Below are 22215 nucleotides of genomic sequence, written 5' to 3'. Positions count from 1 at the left end.
ATCAGAGAGAACGTAAAAAAAAAAAAAAAAATAAAAAATAAAAATAATAATAAGCAACACAAGTTCTAGATAGGGAAACATGTAAAGAAAGGATGTCACTTTTAAATGACTGTGGCAAAGACAGATGGGAAATCAGATTTTTAAACGTATTTCTACATACCTCTTTCTAAGCCACACAGAATGGACTGTAAGAAATGTAATGTTATTTTTCTTAAATGCATAAATTAAGCGATCACGTCTACATAAAGACATTTCTCTGTGACCTTTATTTGCAAAACCACAAATTTAAAGAAGTAACATTAATTTGAAGGCAGAAATCATACCTATAGCTAGAGGAAACTGGAAGTATCACCCTGAGCTGTTAAAAAAATACATAGCAAAATAAATTGTCTTTTTATTTTGCACATCCGTTGGGATTTTTTTTGTGTCTCTTATACACCTGGTTTATTCTTGCAGCAAACACACACATAAACACAGGGGAAAAAATCCATATTATTTGAAGGGGTTTTTGTTTGCTTTATTAAAGTCTGGGCACAATAACCTAGGTTTCTCTCAGAAGCATCATAATTATTTAGTTATTGCAAGAATAATTTCCAGTAAAATCCTGAGCCCATACACAAAGTGCATGACTGGGTCCCCAGGTAATAAATGGTCAAGGGGCATACAAAGCAGCAACAAGATCACCGCAAACAATGTGCCAAAATGCAGTTGCAACTCAGCAATTACCTAAGTACTGGTAGGCTTGGCTGTTTTGTTTTTGATAATGGTGTTCAGTGGCTTCAGCACAGAAATGGAAAGCATAGAGGCAGGTCAGCTCAGATCCTTGAATTTGCATATTAGGTAGACATCTTGGGAATCAGGTTAATTTATATTTGTGTAATGTTTATCAAAAGCATCTGGGCTGTAAGGACAAATCATAAGACAAAGATTATATCAAAACTTCTGAATATTTTATGTACGTGGCCTAAGAGAATTTTTGCAATAACAGGCATGAGTCAATTATTTGGCTGTACACTACCATATCATTCTTGAGAAGAGAGCTGTCACCCTTTGTTTTAAAAGATGGATTACCATCTTTAAAACACTGATGGCTATCAACATTCAAGTCTTTTTTGTCTTTGAGTCTAACACTGAATGAGAAGCTACCTGGATATAACGAACGCTTTGAACTCAATTATTTTCCTCCTTCCCAGTCCTTTGGGACAACTTTAAAGATATTCTTTTCTTCTCCTCACAAGAATTTTAAAGGAAAGAAGCCTAATTAATAAAGCTGGGCATAGCACCTATGGATTCAAGCCATTAACCCACAGAGGATTAGAAGTACCACAGCTGTAGCCAGTGTCTGTAGCCACAGTAGTATCCATTTTCTTTCTAGTGCATGAAGAATCAGCTTCCTTTCATGTCTTCAATTCAGTGTGAGAAACTGTTATTCTGCTTTTGATGTAGAATAGACAGGAGAAAGGAAGGTGCATTATTTTTCCACTGATATTTTACCGGCTTAGCTTGTTCACCACCACTACAGCTGTTCAGTATCAAATTCAGCAGGACACAGGCCACCAGATTCATCTCCGCTGATAAAAATGATACAAACTCTTTGATCTGGGCAGAATTATCTTTTCTTCTGAAAACCAACCTTGCTATAAATCATTCGTAGCCTAAGCTGTGTGCTAAGAATTTTAATTGTCCTCTTGCTTCCTCCCAAGCACTTTATATCGCAGTGTTTCCCCCGACCCACACACCCCAGCATCTCTCCCATCAGCAAATTTTCAAAGTACTACAAGAAAAACTTAATGCACTTAGGCTGAAAGTCAGTAAATAAATACAGAATGGCATACCTTACAATATGGAGAGAAACATACAGATTACAGCGCAACACAAAACGTGTTTACAGAACAGGTGTTCGACAACACACGTCTATTCCCTTGTATGCTTAACACCTCTGTAACTCTAAACTTTAGTAAAGAGGAGATTGAAATGATAAAATGGAATTACTTACAGTTTCTACCCTTTTGCCATTTTGTCTGAAAGTTAATACTGCTGTTACAAAAAGATGTGAAATACAGCAAGCAATACAGCAAGAAATACAGCAAGTCCCCACTTTTCAATGTAACATTTTTTTTTCAGCTTTAATCTCTCTCTGTTTTATATTAAAATAATGGGTTGATAATCAGCCTTACTTCCCTTAAAGTAAGCTCTTTTTACATATATTTTCCTCCTCCTTTCACAAACAGTTCATTTCTTTCCCTTGCTCTTTAAGTTAGAATATTTGGTCTGTGTATTAGGCAGGTGGCGCTGCTGCTGCTTGATTTTATATGCAATTATTCCCACAAATTTAGCAAAAATGTGAAACATCAACTTGCTCTCAACTGAAATGGAAATTCAAGGATGCAAACATACTCCTAAGAGCAACAGTAAGCCATAACACATTTAATGAAGCATACTGCCATGAAATTTTGAGTCTCTTTAAAAGATTGCATTACAAAATTAAGGTAAAAATACTATTCAATTTTATTCCTTTATGTACTTTTCATCATAAAGGATTTTAAATTGCTTTAAAGAAATATTTAGATACTATAGCCACTTTCAAGTTTTAATAGGTGACAAAAATATTAACAATACTTTGTCAAAGAAATTATTATACATTTTGTGAGATCAATGGAGAATAAAGTATTGGTGCAGAAATAAAAGGATGACATTTATTCTGAATTTTACATGTTCACAACAGCAGTATTTTAACAGTTTACTAAGAATCATTTAAGGAACATGTTCATTATCGTTTAATGCCCAAATACAAATGAAACAATGGAAAATGGAAGCTGAAAGGAGTAAGGGAAATTCTGGCGCTTGGGGAAGGATCGGTGCATAGGAGGGGGCTCTACGTCAGTGCAAAAGAAGGGAACTGAAAATATCCAGATAATGATGTGACTGTGACAGAAGAAAATCGTGGGTTAGTTTGCTGAGCTAAGGACAGAAACAGTGATGCTCTGAGTAGCCAAGCATTGCCATTTTCTACAAATCAACAACAAACCCATAAAATACTGGACACCTGCAGGAGGAGTCCTTGATATGGGAAACTTCTCAATTTTTCTCATCTTCAAAACACCAAGACAAACAGAACATGGTGCTACGGATCTGCCCATCGCTAACTGTTGAAATTACTGCTTGCCTCAAAAACAAAAACGCACCACCTCTTTTTAAAATGATATCCTAAAGAAGGAAAACTATTGAGCATCAGGAAGCAAGAATAGAAAGGAGAGGCAGGAAGGAATCCTCGAGCCCCAGGCAGACACAAATTCCTTCCTGAGAGAATGGCTGTGTGAGCTGCTGAATTTAAGAACTATTTCTAGCTGCCTTTGCTGTAATTGCTGGATACTTTTAATGATGCAGTTGAGAGTCTGTGTAATGAAGATAATGTGATTTTGACTTTCAAAGTGTTTTGAACATGAGAGCTGATCCTCAGATGTAAGTATGCTCAGAAATATGGTTATTGTACTACACTACACAGAACTTTGCCACAATGGGTATTTCCTCCCTTCTCCATGTTGCAGTTATCAAGGTGCTGCAAAAATGCTCATAACCGTGCAAATTTCTGTAGTTCACATAAATATTGATTTTTTAAAAAAAAAAAACTTGGCAAAGTGCCACACAAAGCGAATGCATTGCACTTCTAACTGGAAAGAAAACAGTGAATAGATTTTATAGCATCCCTGTAGGAAATGTGGGATTCAAGTGAAATATAAACATGGGGTTCAAGAAAAATAAGTAGCAGAAGCTTTGAAACAGTACGACATCATGTAGTTCGTTTCTGCTAAGAGAGAAGGGAAGAGCTTCCATCATGAACAGCCACACACAAACAAGCACAACGTTATGGATTAAAGCTTGGCTTTTCTGTCTGAAGTTTTCCCTTGCACACAATAAGAAAAGTTTAAACAAGACAGCAGGCCAGAACGTGCCAGAAGTTTTAATTACCATTTGCTTAATTTGGAATGGAAAGAAAAAAATGATTATCATTACCATGACTTCAGAAGTAGTTCATGATTCTTATTTTTTGCTTAAGGTGATAGATTCTGAATAAATGTCTAGAAAATATTTTATTCAAATAAGCCCTGAACTTCCACTAGCTAAGCTTGAAAACATAGCAGGTGAGAAGCATCGATCTGGATTCTCCAAATTAATAGATGACTTGTGTACAGCAGCTGCTGTGCCTATTTAAACAGTAATAGATGCTTGTGACACTTGGTGCTCTACTAAACAGAATGTCAACCAACTAATTCTTTTTTAGTTTATAGTCCTCAAGTCATTTATAGCCAAATATAGTTTCCTGTATAAAATAGAATAGAAAGTAGTACCAGTTTAATTAGCTGCAACAAAAGGAAGTATAGCAAAACTGGAGCAGGTTAAATCTGAATACACTTGAAGCCTGGCATATCCAAACAGCTAGTACAGAAAACTCCCTTTTTTCTCTTGCCTACTTCAGTCAGAGCTTTTGAAGTTTGTGCTATAAGACAGTGTCCTGCTTTTGCTTAAATTTCTGACACTAAAGATAATCCTGATTTATGCTAATCTGTCTTCAAGAATTACAACCACAAAATTTTAGCATGGGAATTTATCCATTGCTCTCTAGTCTTCCGGTCTTCTGTTTTTATATACTGTTTTATTCCTGAGGAACATGTACTTATTAGTTTATATTTTCTTGTTGCAACTATGTATTTAAGGTGTCTTTACAAATATATTAATTTCTATGGCAAAATACAAATGGGCTTTGCCTTTACACAATAATGCATTTTTATTTTGTCTTTAAATCACCAGCTCAAGTGAAGATGTATATTTTTCCAAATAAAATATTTCAGATTTCACTACAGAATATTTTGTCATTGACCTCAGAAGAACAGGTTAATGGAAAATATGCTCCATTGACTAACCAAAGAACAGAAGATAAAAACACTGAAGACACTCCGTAGTTTGATAACATTGTTCAATATATATCCTGACCACAATTCTTTCAAGCTTCAATGAAGATTTTGAGAATTAAGAAGGAAATACTTCATAGAAAATAAATATTCTACCTCCTACATAAGTGGTATCCCAAGCTGACAATTCAATTCTGTGCGAACATAACATTATAGGAGATACAAGTTAGTACCTTTGATTTTAGGTATACCTGAGATGTATCTGTAAATGATCTACCCAAGCAGTACTGAATAAATAATGGTCATCCACACAAACTTAAGCACTTTGCTTCCCCAAAGCATAATTTAAACATACTGACACAAACAATTGCTAGTGAAATTTCACTAACCCATGTGATTCTAATCCATGTATTTGTATGTTGCCTTTCCAATAGTTTTAATGTAGCATGAACCAACTGTAGTAACACAGCTGTAGTAGTGGAATCCATCCTGTTCTTCCACCTCCAACAGAAAACCAAAACAATAGCTTCCATAAAGATCCTAATCACCAGCTCTAGAGCCTGGTGCCCCAAAGTCTATTCTATGTGAGGGTCAGGATTACTCGCAAATAACTCAGCCCACAGTTTTACATCTTGCTTTAGGCAGATATTTAAGGGTAGAACTTTTCTTGAAATTGACAGAACCAACTAATCAGCAACTTTTTTTCCTCCCCTGTAGGAAACCAAAAATAATTATTGATTCTTATTAGTGTTGTCAGTGTTTAAGAGCTCTAGCAAGGGACCAGGTTCCCACAGCAGTTGGTGCTATGCAATTATGGATAAAGAGCTCAATCATAGTTCTTAAATGTATATACTAATACATTTGTATATATTTTGTATAATTAATATACGTTGAATACATGTTTTCTACAGTCTTTATTCGCTTACCAAGTAAAAGCTTTGAGTAACCAAACGTACTGTAAATATCCATCAGCTTGGCTTCAAGGGCTTGGCTTTATTCCTAACAGAGCCATGGGGAAGGACTTGGGAAAGTAACCAGCATCTACAAGTAGCATTGAACCATAGAATCGTTACAGTTGGAAAAGACCTCCAAGATCACTGGGTCCAACCATCCACCCTACTTGCAATGTCACCCACTAAACCCTGTCCCTAAGCACCAAGTCCAACCTTTGAATATACTGTAACAAAGGAAAAGGTCCTTAAAATAACTCTGAAGAAAGTAAGTTCTCTTGATTAGTCTTCATCATATCATTATTCTACCATGAGTGTTCTGAATGGGAAAACAAGACTCTTAGTTTCATCCCCAGCAGCCTAGCTGTGCAGCTCTGACCGGCAGACTATACGTACCTGGGCATTTTTGTCATTTTCCACAGAATTTTATGGCATCCCCCCGATACATTTTAAAACAGCTTAACCTCCACTGAATGAAACTGGCGAGACTTAGAGGAGGCAGTCAACCGAGGGGCAGGTCCTGTGGCAGTCGCATAAGGGCGGCAGCTGCCGAGCCCCGTGAGGGGAGCCCCCCAGCTCCCGCCGGCCAAGTTTCTCAGCGATCCCACGGCGCCGTCGGCCGCCTTTCTTTCCAGCGGAATGCCTCCCGTTATCCCGCCCAGGGCCGGGGAGGAACAAGCTCAAACACTCCCGGGGCGGGACGGGGAGGTCTCAGCGCCGGGGCCGCTGTGAGAGGCGAAGCCTGGGGCCCTGCCTCAGCCGCCGTGCAGGCGGCGGGAGGCGGACTTCGGCCCGCAGCCGCTGCGGGAGTTTTCGACACCGCCCCGGGCCAGCCGAACGCCTTCCCCCCAACGGGCAAAGTGCGCCTTGCTGCGGGAGAGCCCAGCCCGCCCCGCTCCCCTGCCCGGCCTCCCCACTGCTTCGCAGGGACGGTGCCCGGGGAGAGCCGCTGGGGCGTGCGAGCGAGTGAGTGGGGCCGGCAGAGGCTGAGGGGGAGAGGGGCCAGGGGGAGCGAGCGTCTCCGAAGGAGGCTCGGCAGCGAAAAGAGGGGACACGGCCCAGGGGTGCCCCGTCCAGGCCCCGTCCCGTCTCGTGGAGCAGCAGTGGTTGCGTGCAGCAGGTGGGTTGTTGAGGAAGAGCAGGGTGGGTGGGGTCGGTCAGAAGAGCAGGTCGGGTGGGGGAGTAGTTTCAGCTGTGGAGATGAAACCTCCCGCGCCATTTCTGTGGGTAGATGAACTCTAGTTTACTAGCAAGGCTAAAGGGAGAGTTACTCCAAAACAGCCCTGCATAAGATAAATGTAAACTATGTACACAGCCTGCAGCCAAAGAGAGCAGGAGCTGCCGTTACCTGAGGGCTGCACGCCCCTCTGCCGGGCCCGGCAGGAGCAGGCTGCCCCAGCACCACACCAAGGGCTGGGCTGCGCTAGCTGTGGGCACTGCCACCAGCCACCCACCTCCGTGGGACACGCTGTGCACCTGTCGGGGGGTGGGAGCATCTTGGCCACAGCACAACGTACAATTCCAGTCAGCAACCATCTCCATGTGGTTTCCATATCAGTCTGGAGGAACCAGGGTAGGCTAGTGTGCGGGGAGGAGGCCCATGTGTGGGTGGGCAGGGGGATCATATGATAAGAACTGTACTTTGATATTAGTGTGCTTTCTACTATGTACGTTGGATTTAAATTAAAGCAGAACAGCTTGATATTTAACCTCTGCACCTCAAAGCTTTAAAGCACAGAAATTTGTGAATCATCTACATGCTGATTCTCAAAGTCACTCAAATACCATGGTGTGGACACTGTTGACTGACTTCACTCCCCACTCGCTGCAACGTAAAAGTTAATTATCTCATTGATACTCTGTCTCTCCTGTTCCATTTTAATGAGTTCATTGATGTAAGACAAAAACAACACCAACAAAAACATAAAATAACATCTAAATATAAATCTGGTGAATTTATGTGATGGAGCAGATTCAAAATACTGCTTCAGTAACTTCAAAGGAACATTAGAGAGTCTGCCTTTTTTTTGTTAGCAATTTGGCCTCCTGCCCAGACAGCAGGTACCATAACTGTCTTGGTATGTCTTGGATCATTTTTATTTCCAGCTTTATCAGAGAACAGCACAGCTCTGATTGGTTAATAGTAATGATTCCCAATGCCCTCTAACCTTTCTAGATTAGCTACCTTATCTACCTACAGAACCACTTGGCTACTGTCCATTTTTCAGTATGTCCACTTGTGAAAGCAAGGCACCTCTTTGTCTTGGACTGACAGTTCTTTTGATTTAAAGGTCTAGAAATAAGGTCCATGGGCTGACTTCTAAGACTTTTGCTTATCTTTCTTGCAGGAGGACAAGCTATTTAATCCTTAGATATCCTATACAGCTTTTTTCTTTGTCTCCCCACTCCTTTTCCAAAAATCAGAATGAAAAGTAATTCATTTTTCACCTTTCATATGTTTGCTGTACTTCAGAAAAGTCTCTTCTCACACATGATCCCAAATCAGCCACCATAGAGTGGCAGTGGTAGGTACCAGTAGGTAAAATGAGCGTTTCTCCTGTAAACTTAGTACTGCATTCAGAAACATTACAAGTTTGCAAGGAGCCCGTAACAGCTAACTTAGGAATTCCACTGCCCACTTTTAGCTACCTAGTGTAAGATTACAGATATTCTTACATCATAGCAATAGTTTTCCTGCTAAGATGCTCTTGCTCTCCTCACTCTAAGAATGCTGTCCCTAGGCCCACTTATCAGTATCTACCTGGAAAGCAGATACCATTTTTAAAGTGAGCTCCAGATTTTGAAGCTAACAGAATATAATAACTATATTTTATGTTGCTGTATGTACTTCTACAGGGCTGCTCACTGTTTCTTGAGGAACCTTTTGATGTGTATGTTTATAAAGGGGCCATGATGTACAAGGATTTAGATAAAGACATTCAGTAATAACCCAGTAAGATGCAAATACAACTTTTATGTTGTTGGTAAGTACCAACCATTTTATTAGAACCAGGCTGTTTACATCTCCTTAAATCAAGATATTTTGCTTTGACATAGCCACCACAATATTTAATAGAGCTGCCCATAAAACTAAAGCTCCCTCCTGGGTAAGCTTCAGTTAGCATCACCAGCAAATCTCAGAGCCTCGGATGTACCTGTTGGGATAACAATTTGATTTTTGCAGTTATAGGAGTGGTTAGAAAACCAACCAAAACCCACTTTTGTTGAAATACAGTTTTTAGGAACATGACGTGGGCTATAAATTCTCTCCCTCAAAAGACCAGGATGAAACTAAGTTTAGAAAGAAGACATATTAGGTTAAATTTGACTGATGCTCTCCAGTTCAAAGACTCCTGCAAATTCAATAAAACTATAAAAGAATTTGAACACTGGTAAACCCATGTATGCTCATAGAGGTGCATACATGGTCAGAGAGCAAAGTATCATCATGTTCTAGTTCCACGACTTAATGATACCAGTCTCTTCAATATATATTTGAATTGCTCTTTGAGTTTCAAAGTCTGCATGCACAGGAGGCTCTCAACAAACAAGCTTTTAAAGAGATTTAGACTTCAGTAATAGTATCCTATCATGAGACAGGACATGAACACCTAGACCCATAATATCAGTGCTGCCTTTTGAGTGTTGTTTGAGATAACATCTTCAGGAGCTCAGGAGGCACAGCTTATGCTGTAGCAAACTGTAGAACTGTAGCCTCCAGCACTGCCCCTTAGACTGTGACACAGAGTAACTCACTCCAACTGAATGTGATTTCAGGGATTCCACAGTCTACTCTGGCTCTTGTAGCCAATACCTATGTAGGTCATACATAGGCTTTGCAGCCAACAGCCTGTTCAGAAAGCACAGCAATATTTGTTGGTATTATAGATCTCATGCGAAAATAAACAGGCCAGTGTGTCTTCCTTATGTAATTGACCAAGCACCTTTTGCAGATTATCAGAGCCCAAGCCCATACTCCAGCAAACCCCATCAGCTATCTGCTGTTCCTGTGAAATGCCATGACCAACCAGTTCTGTAGATTAAGCATATGTCCTTTAGAATTGTATCCATCCTCATCACAAATAAAACAACACAAGTAAAACCTCTCTACCTTTCTGTTCTCCTCTGGTTCATTACCAGAAATTGCAAAACCTTCTTCTGAGGGAACAACCCTTTTAATATTTTCCATCTGTAAACGATAACCCCCCAACTTCAGCTGAGATCCATTTTGAATTAGCCAAGTGAGAATCAGGTATGTCAATTCTAGACTTAGACCTATACCTTGCATCTTTTTTTTCTTTTTATTTTTCTTTGGCTAGGGCAACTGTTTTCCCACATAGCTGGTCATTCATGTTCTAGAAAATTCAGGATTTGTACAGCTTATTACTATCCTTCCTAGAGAAAAGTAAGAGAAGTATGCTTCTTCCCATATGTTCCCTGAGAGACAACAATGTTTGCATTTGTGCGCATACAATAAATTGTAAATAAATACAGTTCCACGTGGAAGACTTATAACATTAATTAAGGACTGCATATAATGTTGCTACAGAGTTGGGCCTCACAAAAATTTCTCTCACAAAATTGTAGAGTGTCACATGAGAGAATGAATACAGTTCTATTCCACCTTTTAGTAAGAAAAAAAAAAAAAGCTGACTATTTCAATGATTCATTAAGACACTTTTTTTGTGAAAATAAACATATTTTACAACAATGTGGGGCTTATAATATAAAATATTGGATAACTATGAAACTTAAGTGTAAGAAAATCAACATTAATAACCTAATTCTTTTCTGAAAAAAATGGATTTCACAAACATAATATAGTGTTGAATATATTTCCAGGAGCAAGCTCACCTGTCTTTTTCAGATTGGCAGTACATTACAGCATACCATATTAGCGATAGCTAAAACACGTTAAACATGGCAGAGGGATTGGAATTAGATGATCTTTAAGGTCCCTTCCAACCCAAACCATTCTGGGTAATAAGGGAGAAGCCACAGATGTACAAATTGTGCCTTTACCTGTTACCTCAAAAACAGTAGTTTTTCAACGTAGGGATAGCTGAAAGTTAATTTCACTGTTACATGTGCCTTGTAGAGAACCATCCTAGTTTTGATCTGGCAGAACTACAGCAAGAATATTCATCCCACTGTGCTCCCAACTGAATCATGTCCATGGTTGTGAATTGGCTGTACACTACCACTGACTCACAAACTTACAGAGCAGTGTATGACATTGTTGTTTTTCTTAAATTCTCATCTACTAGAGGCAGATGAAGCCAGACTTCGAAGTAAACAAAGGTGTCCATTCTTTATGGTCGTGGCAAATACTTGAAAATGTGCTGCAGGTATTCACCTGTAAAATACTGTGCCACTCAGCTGGTGCATATAATGCATCAAAAGAATAAGACAGCAACTTTCAAAGTAAATTACTGTTTTATTGGCATTGTAGTTAACCCTTAGGATAGTCAGAATGGGTGAAATTTGACATTTTAACATGAAAATGGGCATACACTGTACTAACGCTTATGTTTTAATTAGGATTTTTTGTTTGTTTTTCTAGGACAAAACACACAATTTTGGAGGAAATACTGTAGGAGTGATGTTCTTAGTAAAGATGTTCTACTTAATCAAAGGAGTTAAATGTTACAGCTCTGTGAGTCAGATGCACAAAGTAACAGGAGCTCTGTTTAAAGCACACCTGTTAAGGAACACATTGGGCATCAACAAATCATTCAGAATCTCACGTGCATTGTCTCAGCTTAGTTCTGAAAAGGCAAACTCTTTTAATTATGTCATTGTTGGAGCTGGATCAGCTGGGTGTGTATTAGCCAACAGGTTGACCGAAGACCCTCTCAGTACTGTACTACTTTTGGAAGCAGGCCCTAAAGATACCCTTCTAGGTAGTAAGAGACTGATGTGGAAGATTCATATGCCTGCTGCATTAACTTACAACCTCTGTGATGAGAAATATAACTGGTATTACCACACAACTTCACAGAAACATATGGATAATAGGATTATGTACTGGCCCCGAGGAAGAGTGTGGGGTGGTTCCTCTTCTCTCAATGCAATGGTGTATATTCGTGGGCATGCTGAAGATTATAATCGATGGAGCAGAGAAGGGGCTGTAGGATGGGACTATGAACATTGCTTGCCCTATTTTAAGAAGGCACAAACACATGAACTGGGACCAGATCAGTATAGAGGTGGAAAAGGACCTCTGCATGTGTCAAGAGGGAAAACAAACCATCCTCTTCATCACGCATTCCTGGAGGCAACTCAGCAAGCTGGGTATCCCTTCACAGATGATATGAATGGCTATCAGCAAGAAGGATTTGGCTGGATGGACATGACTGTACACAAAGGTAAATCATAAAGGATTCTGTAAGGAATTTGTGTTTCTGACCCACCAGAAGTGCCTCTGAAAGCATTTTAGAATACAGATGTATAATCTGCGCTTTCAGTTGTTTGGTTTGCTGAACAGCTACTACACTCTAAATATATATGTATTCGTTTCACAGCAGCTTGTTATCAGTCTAGGCTGTATTTCATTGAAATTTGAGTTGGCATCCAGGTCTTGATTAATAGTTAAATTTGGGAGAGTAGGTTTGCAGAATGTCACTGAGAAGTTTGTTATGTTAAAATAAAATCTTTAGTTATTATATCAAAGCACATTTGCTTTGAGCTCTACAGAAGAGTATATAAAACCTGTATAAACATCCTAATTGGTATTGGTGAAAATCTTGAAGAATATTTAGCATGACTATTTTGATTTTCTATGTTAATATAAATTGTAGGTCAAAGATGGAGCGCAGCGAGTGCTTACCTTCACCCAGCTGTATCCCGCCCAAATTTGTCAATCACAGAGAAGACACTTGTAACAAAAATCTTGTTTCAAGGAACAAAATCCATTGGTGTTGAGTATTTGAAAAATGGTCAAAGGAAAAAGGTAAGAGATTTTTATTTTCCAGTATAAAATACGTTATTTGAAGCAAAATTTAAAAAGACAGAAAGACGGACGGACGGACGGAAGGAAGGAAGGAAGGAAGGAAGGAAGGAAGGAAGGAAGGAAGGAAGGAAGGAAAACGTGTTGCAAGAGATGCTTCACTATACAAAATATAAGCTTTCTGAAACTGTTTTCTCTTCCTGTGTATGATTCCTTGTGAGTTACTTTACAGCAAGTGATATTTCAGTTGTCTTGACTGAGAGATTAACATCTCCATTGTATTTCCCTCTACAGCGTTTTCAGAATTGCTTTTCAGAAATCCCAGTATTTCAGCACACTAGTCAATATACAGAGACAGTGTACAATTACAACATAGGTTCCAGCTCGAAATATTACACAATGCTCTTGTGCAACAGCAAGTTATGGCTTGTCCCCTCAGACTGTAAGCTTGAGCATTTCTCTTTACTGAAAGATTTGGAATAAGAAAAATGTGGGGAAAGGGTGTCTAATCTGGCTCATAATAGTATCTGAGCAGAAGCTCTTGATGTGTCACATTCAGATCAAGCTTAATAATGTAAGGACTTTTGTGCTTGTTTCATTTTAGGCTTTTGCCAGTAAAGAAGTTATTTTAAGTGGAGGTGCCATAAATTCTCCACAGCTGCTTATGTTGTCTGGGATTGGCAATGCAGATGATCTAAAAAAACTGGGGATCCCTGTTGTTTGTCACCTTCCTGGTAATTTTATTACTTCTTTCAACCTTGTACCTTCCTAAGGAGGCAATTCAGACCATTAAATGGAACGAATCCATGAAATTTGGTTGTCTTTATGTCAAGTTCTGTGGACAGAAACTAATAGTGTTACAAATCTGTGGAAATGCACTGGTTTTAAAACAGAGCAATAACCTTCTACGGTTTCTTCACTATATTTGATAGCGGAAAATGCCTTTCTGAAAAATGCCACTGAATAGCTTTAAAGCAGCTCTCTCAATTATTTTTCAACGATCCTGGGAATCTGGAGAGGTCCCGGTAGACTGGAAGCTGGCAAATGTTGTGCCGATTTTCAAGAAGGGTCAGAAAGAAGACCCTAGCAATTACAGGCCTGTCAGTCTCACGTCAGTGCCTGGTAAAATCATGGAGAAGATGGTTCTCGAACTTATTGAGGCGCACCTGGGGGACAAAGCAGTCATTGGTCCCAGCCAGCATGGGTTTGTGAAGGGTAGGTCCTGCCTAACTAACCTGATTTCCTTTTATGATAAGATCACCCGTATGGTGGACCAAGGGAAACCAGCTGATGTGATTTTTTTGGACTTCAGCAAGGCTTTTGACACGGTTTCCCATAGGATCCTACTGGACAAAATGTCCACCATACAGCTAAATAAAAACATCATACGATGGGTGAGCAATTGGCTAACGGGCAGGGCCCAAAGGGTTATGGTGAATGGGGCTGCGTCAGGCTGGCGGGCGGTCACCAGTGGGGTCCCTCAAGGCTCCATTTTAGGGCCGGTACTTTTCAATATTTTTATAAACGATCTGGATGTAGGAATAGAAGGTATTTTGAGCAAGTTTGCTGATGACACCAAACTTGAAGGAGTTGTGGACTCTGTTGAGGGTGGAAAGGCCTTGCAGAGGGATCTGGATAGGTTGGAGAGCTGGGCGATCGCCAACCACATGAAGTTCAATAAGAGCAAGTGCCGGGTCCTGCACCTGGGACGGGGAAACCCTGGCTGCACGTACAGACTGGGCGATGAGACGCTGGAGAGCAGCCTAGAAGAGAGGGATCTGGGGGTCGTGGTAGACAGCAAGTTGAATATGAGCTGGCAGTGTGCCCTGGCAGCCAGGAGGGCCAACCGTGTCCTGGGGTGCATCAAGCACGGCATCGCTAGTAGGTCGAGGGAGGTGATTGTCCCGCTCTACTCTGCGCTGGTGCGGCCTCACCTCGAGTACTGTGTGCAGTTCTGGGCACCGCAGTATAAAAAGGACATGAAACTGTTGGAGAGTGTCCAGAGGAGGGCTACGAAGATGGTGAAAGGCCTGGAGGGGAAGACGTATGAGGAACGGCTGAGGGCACTGGGCCTGTTGAGCCTGGAGAAGAGGAGGCTGAGGGGAGACCTCATCGCAGTCTACAACTTCCTCGTAAGGGGGTGTCGAGAGGCAGGAGACCTTTTCTCCATTAACACCAGTGACAGGACCCGCGGGAACGGGGTTAAGCTGAGGCAGGGGAAATTTAGGCTTGACATCAGGAGGGGGTTCTTCACAGAGAGAGTGGTTGCACACTGGAACAGGCTCCCCAGGGAAGTGGTCACTGCACCGAGCCTGTCTGAATTTAAGAAGAGATTGGACTGTGCACTTAGTCACATGGTCTGAACTTTTGGGTAGACCTGTGCGGTGTCAAGAGTTGGACTTGATGATCCTTAAGTGTCCCTTCCAACTCAGGATATTCTATGATTCTATGATTCTATGAAAAATGCCACTGAATAGCTTTAAAGCAGCATATTTAGAATTTTGGATGAGTGGTTTTGATCCACAACAGATTGCATAAGCTTCCATCGTCATATATATTCAAAGATGGAAGGAATAACGTAAACTTTTCCTTTGAACTAGAAAATCTAGCACTGTATTTAGAAGTCAAATCTGGCAATTTTAGAACAAGTGATATGTCTACATTTAACTTTCTATTTTCATTCTAGTTATGCTATGTTTATGTAAAACCTTGTTCTGACATGAGCAAAAGGCTGATATGACTCATGGTCTTGGTGTTAGTCATCACTGCCCTTGTAAGAGGTTAGTTTAGTTCCCATTTGTGTTGTTTTCTGGTAGCAAATGTTATTTATAATTGTTCTCTGTGAAATAACTTTTTCTTTTCTTCTCCCTCCTGCCCTGTTTTTAAACATTTAATCAGGAGTAGGCCAGAATCTTCAAGATCACTTAGAAGTGTACGTCCAGCAAAAGTGCACCAAACCTATCACTCTGTATAGTGCACAAAAGCCGGTTAGAATGGCAAGGATTGGTCTAGAATGGCTTTGGAAGTTCACAGGTATGAAACAAAGTATGCAAGTATTGTTCCTCTGTTCATCACTTCTGAATTATTACAGCCTTTTGTCTGTGAATTTCAAAGTCTGTGAACCTTTATATAAATTGTTTTTCATGTCCACTAAATAATTGGATCTTCCAAATAGGCCTGAAAGATTTCTTTTTCTTACAGGTAGGAGTCTTTTAAAATTGTTATGTCTTAATTATCAAGTGAGGTTTTAAACATTTTTTTAACACAGTTGAATCTCCTTAATTTTAAGAAAATAACCTACTTTTAAATCTTGGTGCCTGAGAAAAGCTGTTTTAAAAAATAAAAATTAAGAAAAAAATCTATTTAGAAATAGATACTGTGTAGATTAAAATGTACTGTGAATTTGTTTTTCATTATCTCACCCCAAATGAAGTATTTGTTGTTCTGACCAGAACCCATTAGGCTTGCAGGTGAATAAGAGTGACTTCTGTTAAAAATGACACTGTAGTTTTATAATGATCCAACTGTACGTTGTATTTTAAAAAGAGTTTGTAAAAGTCATCATTGAAATCAGTAAAATAGTTTGGCCAAACTCAAGGACTTCATCTCCTGCTTAATCCTTATGTTAGCAGTTGATCCAAAGCGATGATTTACGCTGTGTACATGTGGCATTTTACCATGCAAGTAAATACGAACTGAGGGCTGAATCATGGTTTTAAATGGATTTGAAAATAACATAATATGAGGGGCATCGTAGTCTCTTCATCTTTTCCCTTCAGGGTAGGCGCTGGGGATGGCTCTGCCTGTTACATGTGACTAATGGGATAGTTATGCTGCATGTCATGGAGCATGCAGTGCAGTGATATCAGGATGCTGCAGCTGGTTCCCTCCACACCTGTCAGGATATTGATTACAGATCTGCCTCTGGCAGTGCTTCTGCCAGTTCCACTGAGGTAACTGTAACATCCTACTCTCAAATAACTGGAATTTCCAAAATTAGATGTAGTTACAGTTACCTAGTGATTCAGAAGTAGGTGAAAGTGGTGCATATTGCTTAAATTGCAAGCTGTTCATAAACATTTGCATTCCTTGCAGTTTCCACTGTATATACATGTATACATTATAAACTATAGTAAAACAAGGGTTAAGAAGAAGTAGATTTATTGCTGTTCTGAGGTCTTGTAATGGCTTTTTCTCTCTCATTTACACTCTCTAGGTGATGGAGCCACTGCCCACTTAGAATCTGGTGGGTTTATTCGAAGTGAGCCAGGAGTTCCTCACCCTGACATTCAGTTCCACTTTCTTCCTTCTCAGGTGGTTGATCATGGTCGCGTTGCTTCAACAATGGAAGCTTACCAGGTGAGTTTTTGAAGAGCATATATTTGAAGAGTAATGTTCTGTAGCAATTAGTAAGTAGTCTTACCATTTAGTATAATCATCGCTAATTTGGCTATATACAGGAAAATACCTTTTTCATTATTACACAAAGAGTTGGCTTAACCTACACCGGGGAAAAATACAGGCTTATTATTTGATATTGCTACCAAAATTATGTTGCTTTTTATCTCTGGGAAAATATTTAAGTATTTGCACTACTCAGGTGCCATAGTGCTGTTCATTAGGATACCATTGTGCTAGATGCTGTACAAAACTAACCCAAGGTGTTCCCTGCTCCACTGCAGTTTAGGCAGATGCCTTTAGAAAGGGCATTGGAATAGGCTGCCCAGGGAAGTGGTTCAGTCACCATCCCTGGAGGTCTTTAAAAGATGTTTAGATGTAGAGCTTAGTGATGTGGTTTAGTGGAGGACTTGTTAGTGTTAGGTCAGAGGTTGGACTAGGTGATCTTGGAGGTCTCTTCCAACCTAGATGATTCCGTGATTCTGTAAATTTATATAAAATGGAAAAATATTCATACTTTGACTTTTTTCATTATCTTCCTTTAACATTTACAGTTGCTTAATTTGTAAAATCTTGAAAAAAAAAATCACACTGAATTTGGAAATATGTCTGTTGGGATTGTGTCATGAGCATGGTGTGGCTATTGCAGGTCCACGTGGGGCCCATGAGGAGCACAAGTGTAGGCTGGGTGAAACTGAAAAGTACAAACCCAATGGATCATCCAATCATTGAGCCTAACTACATGTCAACAGGTAAAAGCAGCCTTTCCTTCATCTGATTAACTCATTTTGTGCCCATTTCAGTAGCAGAATTTCACATCTACTCAACAACAGTTGAGAAGTGATGGTTGGTGCCTTGTTATTTAATTTTAAAGTCAGTTAATATCAAAGAAGCCTCTGTGCAAAGCACTGTATAAACCTACAGAATTCTGCGCTGCAGATGCCGTCAGAGTTCTTAACATTTGCCTGGGTTATGTTCATTTTTTCTCCTTATTCCCTTTTGAGAGTGTGCCAGATATGTAGCAATTTTGCTCACAGTGAATGTAAATATCTGACTTTAAAAACTGTTTGGCTTTATTTTGGCCTTCAGCAATAAGTGGGAGACGTCCCCTCCAGCCTTCCTTCTTTGATGCTATTTTTTTCTGTTATATAAGAGTGCACTTACAGTCCTCTTATTTTCTTTCCTTACAGAAAGAGATATTTGGGAATTCCGCCAGTGTGTCAAGCTGACCAGGGAGATATTTGCTCAGAAAGCTTTTGAAAAATTTCGTGGGCCTGAAATTCAACCAGGAAACCATGTTCAGTCTGACAAAGAAATAGATGCTTTCATAAGACAGAAGGCTGATAGTGCTTATCATCCTTCCTGCACCTGTAAAATGGGTCAGCTTTCAGATAGCACCGCTGTAGTTGATCCCCAAACAAAAGTAATTGGTGTTGAAAATTTGAGAGTAGTAGATGCCTCAATAATGCCCAGTATTGTCAGTGGGAATTTGAATGCCCCAACTATTATGATAGCAGAGAAAGCTGCAGACATAATTAAGGGGCTTCCGTCACTTCAGGAGAAAAATGCTCCTGTATATAAGCCCAAGACCTTAGAAACACAACGATAAACAATGTTGTCATCCTTTCATACTTTTGCCACTTAATCAGCATGTTGGTGTGTCATACTGGACATGCCAACTGAATAAAAGCTATGCAAAACAACACGTTATATTAAAGTAACCATTAATTTGATCCATTCTCTTATAGAAGATTATCTAATCAGTTTTTTAACCAGTAGGCTTGAGTTTCATTTTAATGAACTTTTCATGTGTGCTATTTTGAAAACCCTTATGATATGCCTTGCTATTTAAAGGAAGCATTTTAACTGTTTTGAGAGCATTACCCAGGGTAACAGCTAATCAGCAATCTCCATGTGCTGAAAAGAATGGTTAAGTAAGCATTTACTTAACTTCTTATTCACAGGCCAAAGTAGTATCAGCATTGATAGGACAGACACCTACATGGTGTGTGCTTTTTATGGGAGGAATGCAGTTTACAAATCCTCACTGAAAGTTAGACTTTATCATACCTAGCAGTCTTAACTATATTCAGAAAGAAGACATACATTGTCTTTATCAAAAATTAATTTTTTAATAAATGCTGAACAAAAGCTGATATTTATAAAAATATACTGAAAAACTGGATTTCCTTGCTTTTATTGCAAGAACTGTAGTAGAATTCAGTTTACATTTTTAGCTGATTTAGTTGTGCTGCTTTATCACGTATCATAGTAAGAGTCCATGCTCCCAATAACTTCCTTAAAGTTACTGGTCTTTGCTCAAAGGTATTATATTTCTCAGCAAATACTCAATCATAAGTCATCTGTCACTAAAATTCATTAATAAAATAGAGCCAAGGTAGTTTTAAAATGGAAGTTTACTCAAAATAGCTGCATTAAATATGCTGCTTCAATGATGTAGGAAGAGATCTTTTTAAATTAGAAGCCAAGTAACGTATTCAGTAAACCAATGCTTTAAATAGAACTTAAGTCTTTTTACTGTTTTCAGATGTGCCAAGCAAAATGATCTTTCATGGCTGTTTTCTGTATCAGTCTTTCAGATGCTGAATTAAAAATAATAATAATTTAGAAAAATAAACAAATTGAATTAATTGAATGAATTAATTCATTCAATTGTATGGATTTGTTAAGTATTCCAAAATATCTTCGGACTAAGCTGCTGCTGAATTATAAAGAAAATGCTTTTGTAGCTTGAGATTGCTCAGGACTTCTGATGAACAGAATACATTTTTTTCCAGGAAAAATGGAATTTTACACCATTTGAGCACATTGAAATAAAAAAAACCTGCTTACTCAGATGTTGGCTAGAGGCACAACTGCAGATGTTTAAGGCAGATTCTTCTACCTGGTGCTGCTGCAAGGCACTGGTTGGAAGCCCTGCTGCTGAGGGAAAAGACTTAATTGATTAGTGTAACAAAAATACTGAAGATAGAAGATGATAGCAGTGAACGTCACTCTCAAAGGAGACAGGTAAACCGTTTCTATGTACATCATACATTCTTGTGGAATGAGGGGATCAAGATTATTTTAAGTCAGAGGTGAATGACTGGCTGTGTTAATAAGACAATTCATCTGACACAACTGTGTCTTGTGTGCCTTTGGGGAAAGCATGAATTGTATATGGTGTATCATTTTTATGGCAAATAATGGCTTTTATTCAACACCTGCGCTTTTGAGATTTTCATTTAAAGCTATTCACTGTATCTTAGTGCCATTTGGAATATAAAGTATTAGGATACACAGAATGACATATCCTGAGGAAACTTACCACAGTCCTGTGCAGTTGAACAGGGCAGCTTTTAGAAAAGCCAGGATATTGATGGTCCTGCATTTGCAGATTTACAACATTGGTTTCCACTCTAGGCATGCAAGATGGAAATTGTTACTATGAAACTGCAGAGGATTAACTAGCCACTGTGTTACATAACTTACTACTGAGCACACCTAGGACTATCTTCTACCATAGCAAGCTTAGCTGTATATGCAAAATGCATGTCTCTCTTATATTTGGGGGACATGTTGCTGCATTGTGCAATCAGATAATCAGACATATCTGATATCTGAACCATCATCTTTTCTTTTTTTTTTTTTTTTTCAGTTCTCTGTGCTCTGTTGCTCTGTAGAGTACTGGGAGCCTGCAAGCTAAAAATTAGATGTCTGTACACCTTATTAGATGATGCAGAGCACAGGCTGATGATTCCAGAATTTTACTTATTTAACAAAATAATATAGTGAATAACTGAGTATTATTTCCAGTTCTACACAGGTATTATTTTTTTTCTATAAATAAGCAATTGGTACTGCATTATGTATTCAAAAACTGTAAAAAGAGCTTGATACAAGAATTTGGAAGTTACTAGACCTGCCAATATGACTTGAACAGCAGCAGTACCACCAGTGAGAACATCAGCATTTCCATGCTAATAGCTTGCTGCAGATGCTTCACACTCACTTGGAGGTCTCTGGCTGGGGACAATCCGATTAAGAAAGAAAAGCAACCAAAAACATTTCTTTTTGTACATGTATCTCAGTTCAAGTTGCTTTAGTATGAGAAGTGCTTTTAAAAGCAGGAGAAAATAGCAGCATTTGTAAAACTGCATCTTCTTTAAGTTAGGCCACTCGAGCTTTTGTACATCAGAACTTCTGATGTTTCCACAGCTTAAAATACTTTTTAAGTTCAAGATTTCAGTTAGTCTACAACCAAATAAGGCAGCTGTAGAAACACTGGAAAAGTGGAAAGTGGGCTTTTACCATGCATTCTCTGTAAAAGAAACATACAAAAGCATTTATGCATCTTAGACAAGTAATGGTTAAAAAGTTATAGAGAGAACACGAGCATATCATATTAGAGTGTTCCAATTTTTAGTCTACATTGTTCTGTCATCCAACCTCCAAAAAACCACTGTTCAAATACATTTTTATGTACACTTTTTCAGACTATACTTTTCTTAGAGATGTTTAAATCTGTGTTAATGATCAGCTATAAAGTTTCTGTCATTATATCCATATACATGTATAAGCAAATCTGGAAACTCATGAAATATGCTTTAATGGTTGAGTTGACTTGTAGTTTTTCTGTATTGAGTGATAACTATGATTGGCTGTATTTTAAGGTTGCCAATTACCATGTAATTATGCATATATGGATTACTTTTTTTCCCCTTACATTTCTGTAATAAAATTGAACAGGTATTCTATGTATCCGTATATATATGTTCTCCCTTAAACCATTAACTATCTAGAAATGGCTTGTAGCTGAATTTCCTTTATTTATTTTTGTAAGGACTGTTTGCTCATAAAATAGCATATCTATGTAAAAGAACATGTGTCTTATCAGACTATTTCAAAGCTAAGGACTAACAATACTAGCAAGAAAACATGGTGAGATCAGCGTATCCTTTTCTGTCTCCTTGGACAAATACTTAATTAAAAAATTGTTCAGCTCAAT

At 39.0% G+C, this 22215-nt stretch overlaps 1 protein-coding gene across 4 annotated transcripts; it reads left to right on the top strand.

The window, feature by feature from the left end:
- Positions 1-6569: 6569 nt before the first annotated feature.
- On the top strand, positions 6570-21964 carry CHDH (choline dehydrogenase). Of its 4 annotated transcripts, none has more exons than XM_068694623.1 (9): positions 6570-6826; positions 8717-8844; positions 11424-12228; positions 12661-12812; positions 13414-13543; positions 15708-15842; positions 17026-17168; positions 17857-17959; positions 18398-21964. In XM_068694623.1, exons 2-9 carry the CDS (start codon positions 8836-8838, stop codon positions 18814-18816), a joined length of 1896 nt encoding a protein of 631 aa, XP_068550724.1. In that variant the 5' UTR covers positions 6570-6826; positions 8717-8835; the 3' UTR covers positions 18817-21964. The 4 variants fall into 4 exon arrangements, with proteins under 4 accessions (XP_068550724.1, XP_068550723.1, XP_068550726.1 ...); XM_068694622.1 differs by having other exon boundaries at positions 6570-6980; XM_068694625.1 differs by lacking the exon at positions 8717-8844 and having other exon boundaries at positions 6571-6826.
- The last annotated feature ends 251 nt before the right edge of the window (positions 21965-22215 follow it).

This window comes from Anas acuta, chromosome 11 (genome assembly GCF_963932015.1).
Source record: "Anas acuta chromosome 11, bAnaAcu1.1, whole genome shotgun sequence".
Taxonomy (NCBI): domain Eukaryota; kingdom Metazoa; phylum Chordata; class Aves; order Anseriformes; family Anatidae; genus Anas; species Anas acuta.
Note: the sequence above shows the minus strand (reverse complement) of the source record. Positions and strands in the feature narration are given on the sequence as shown.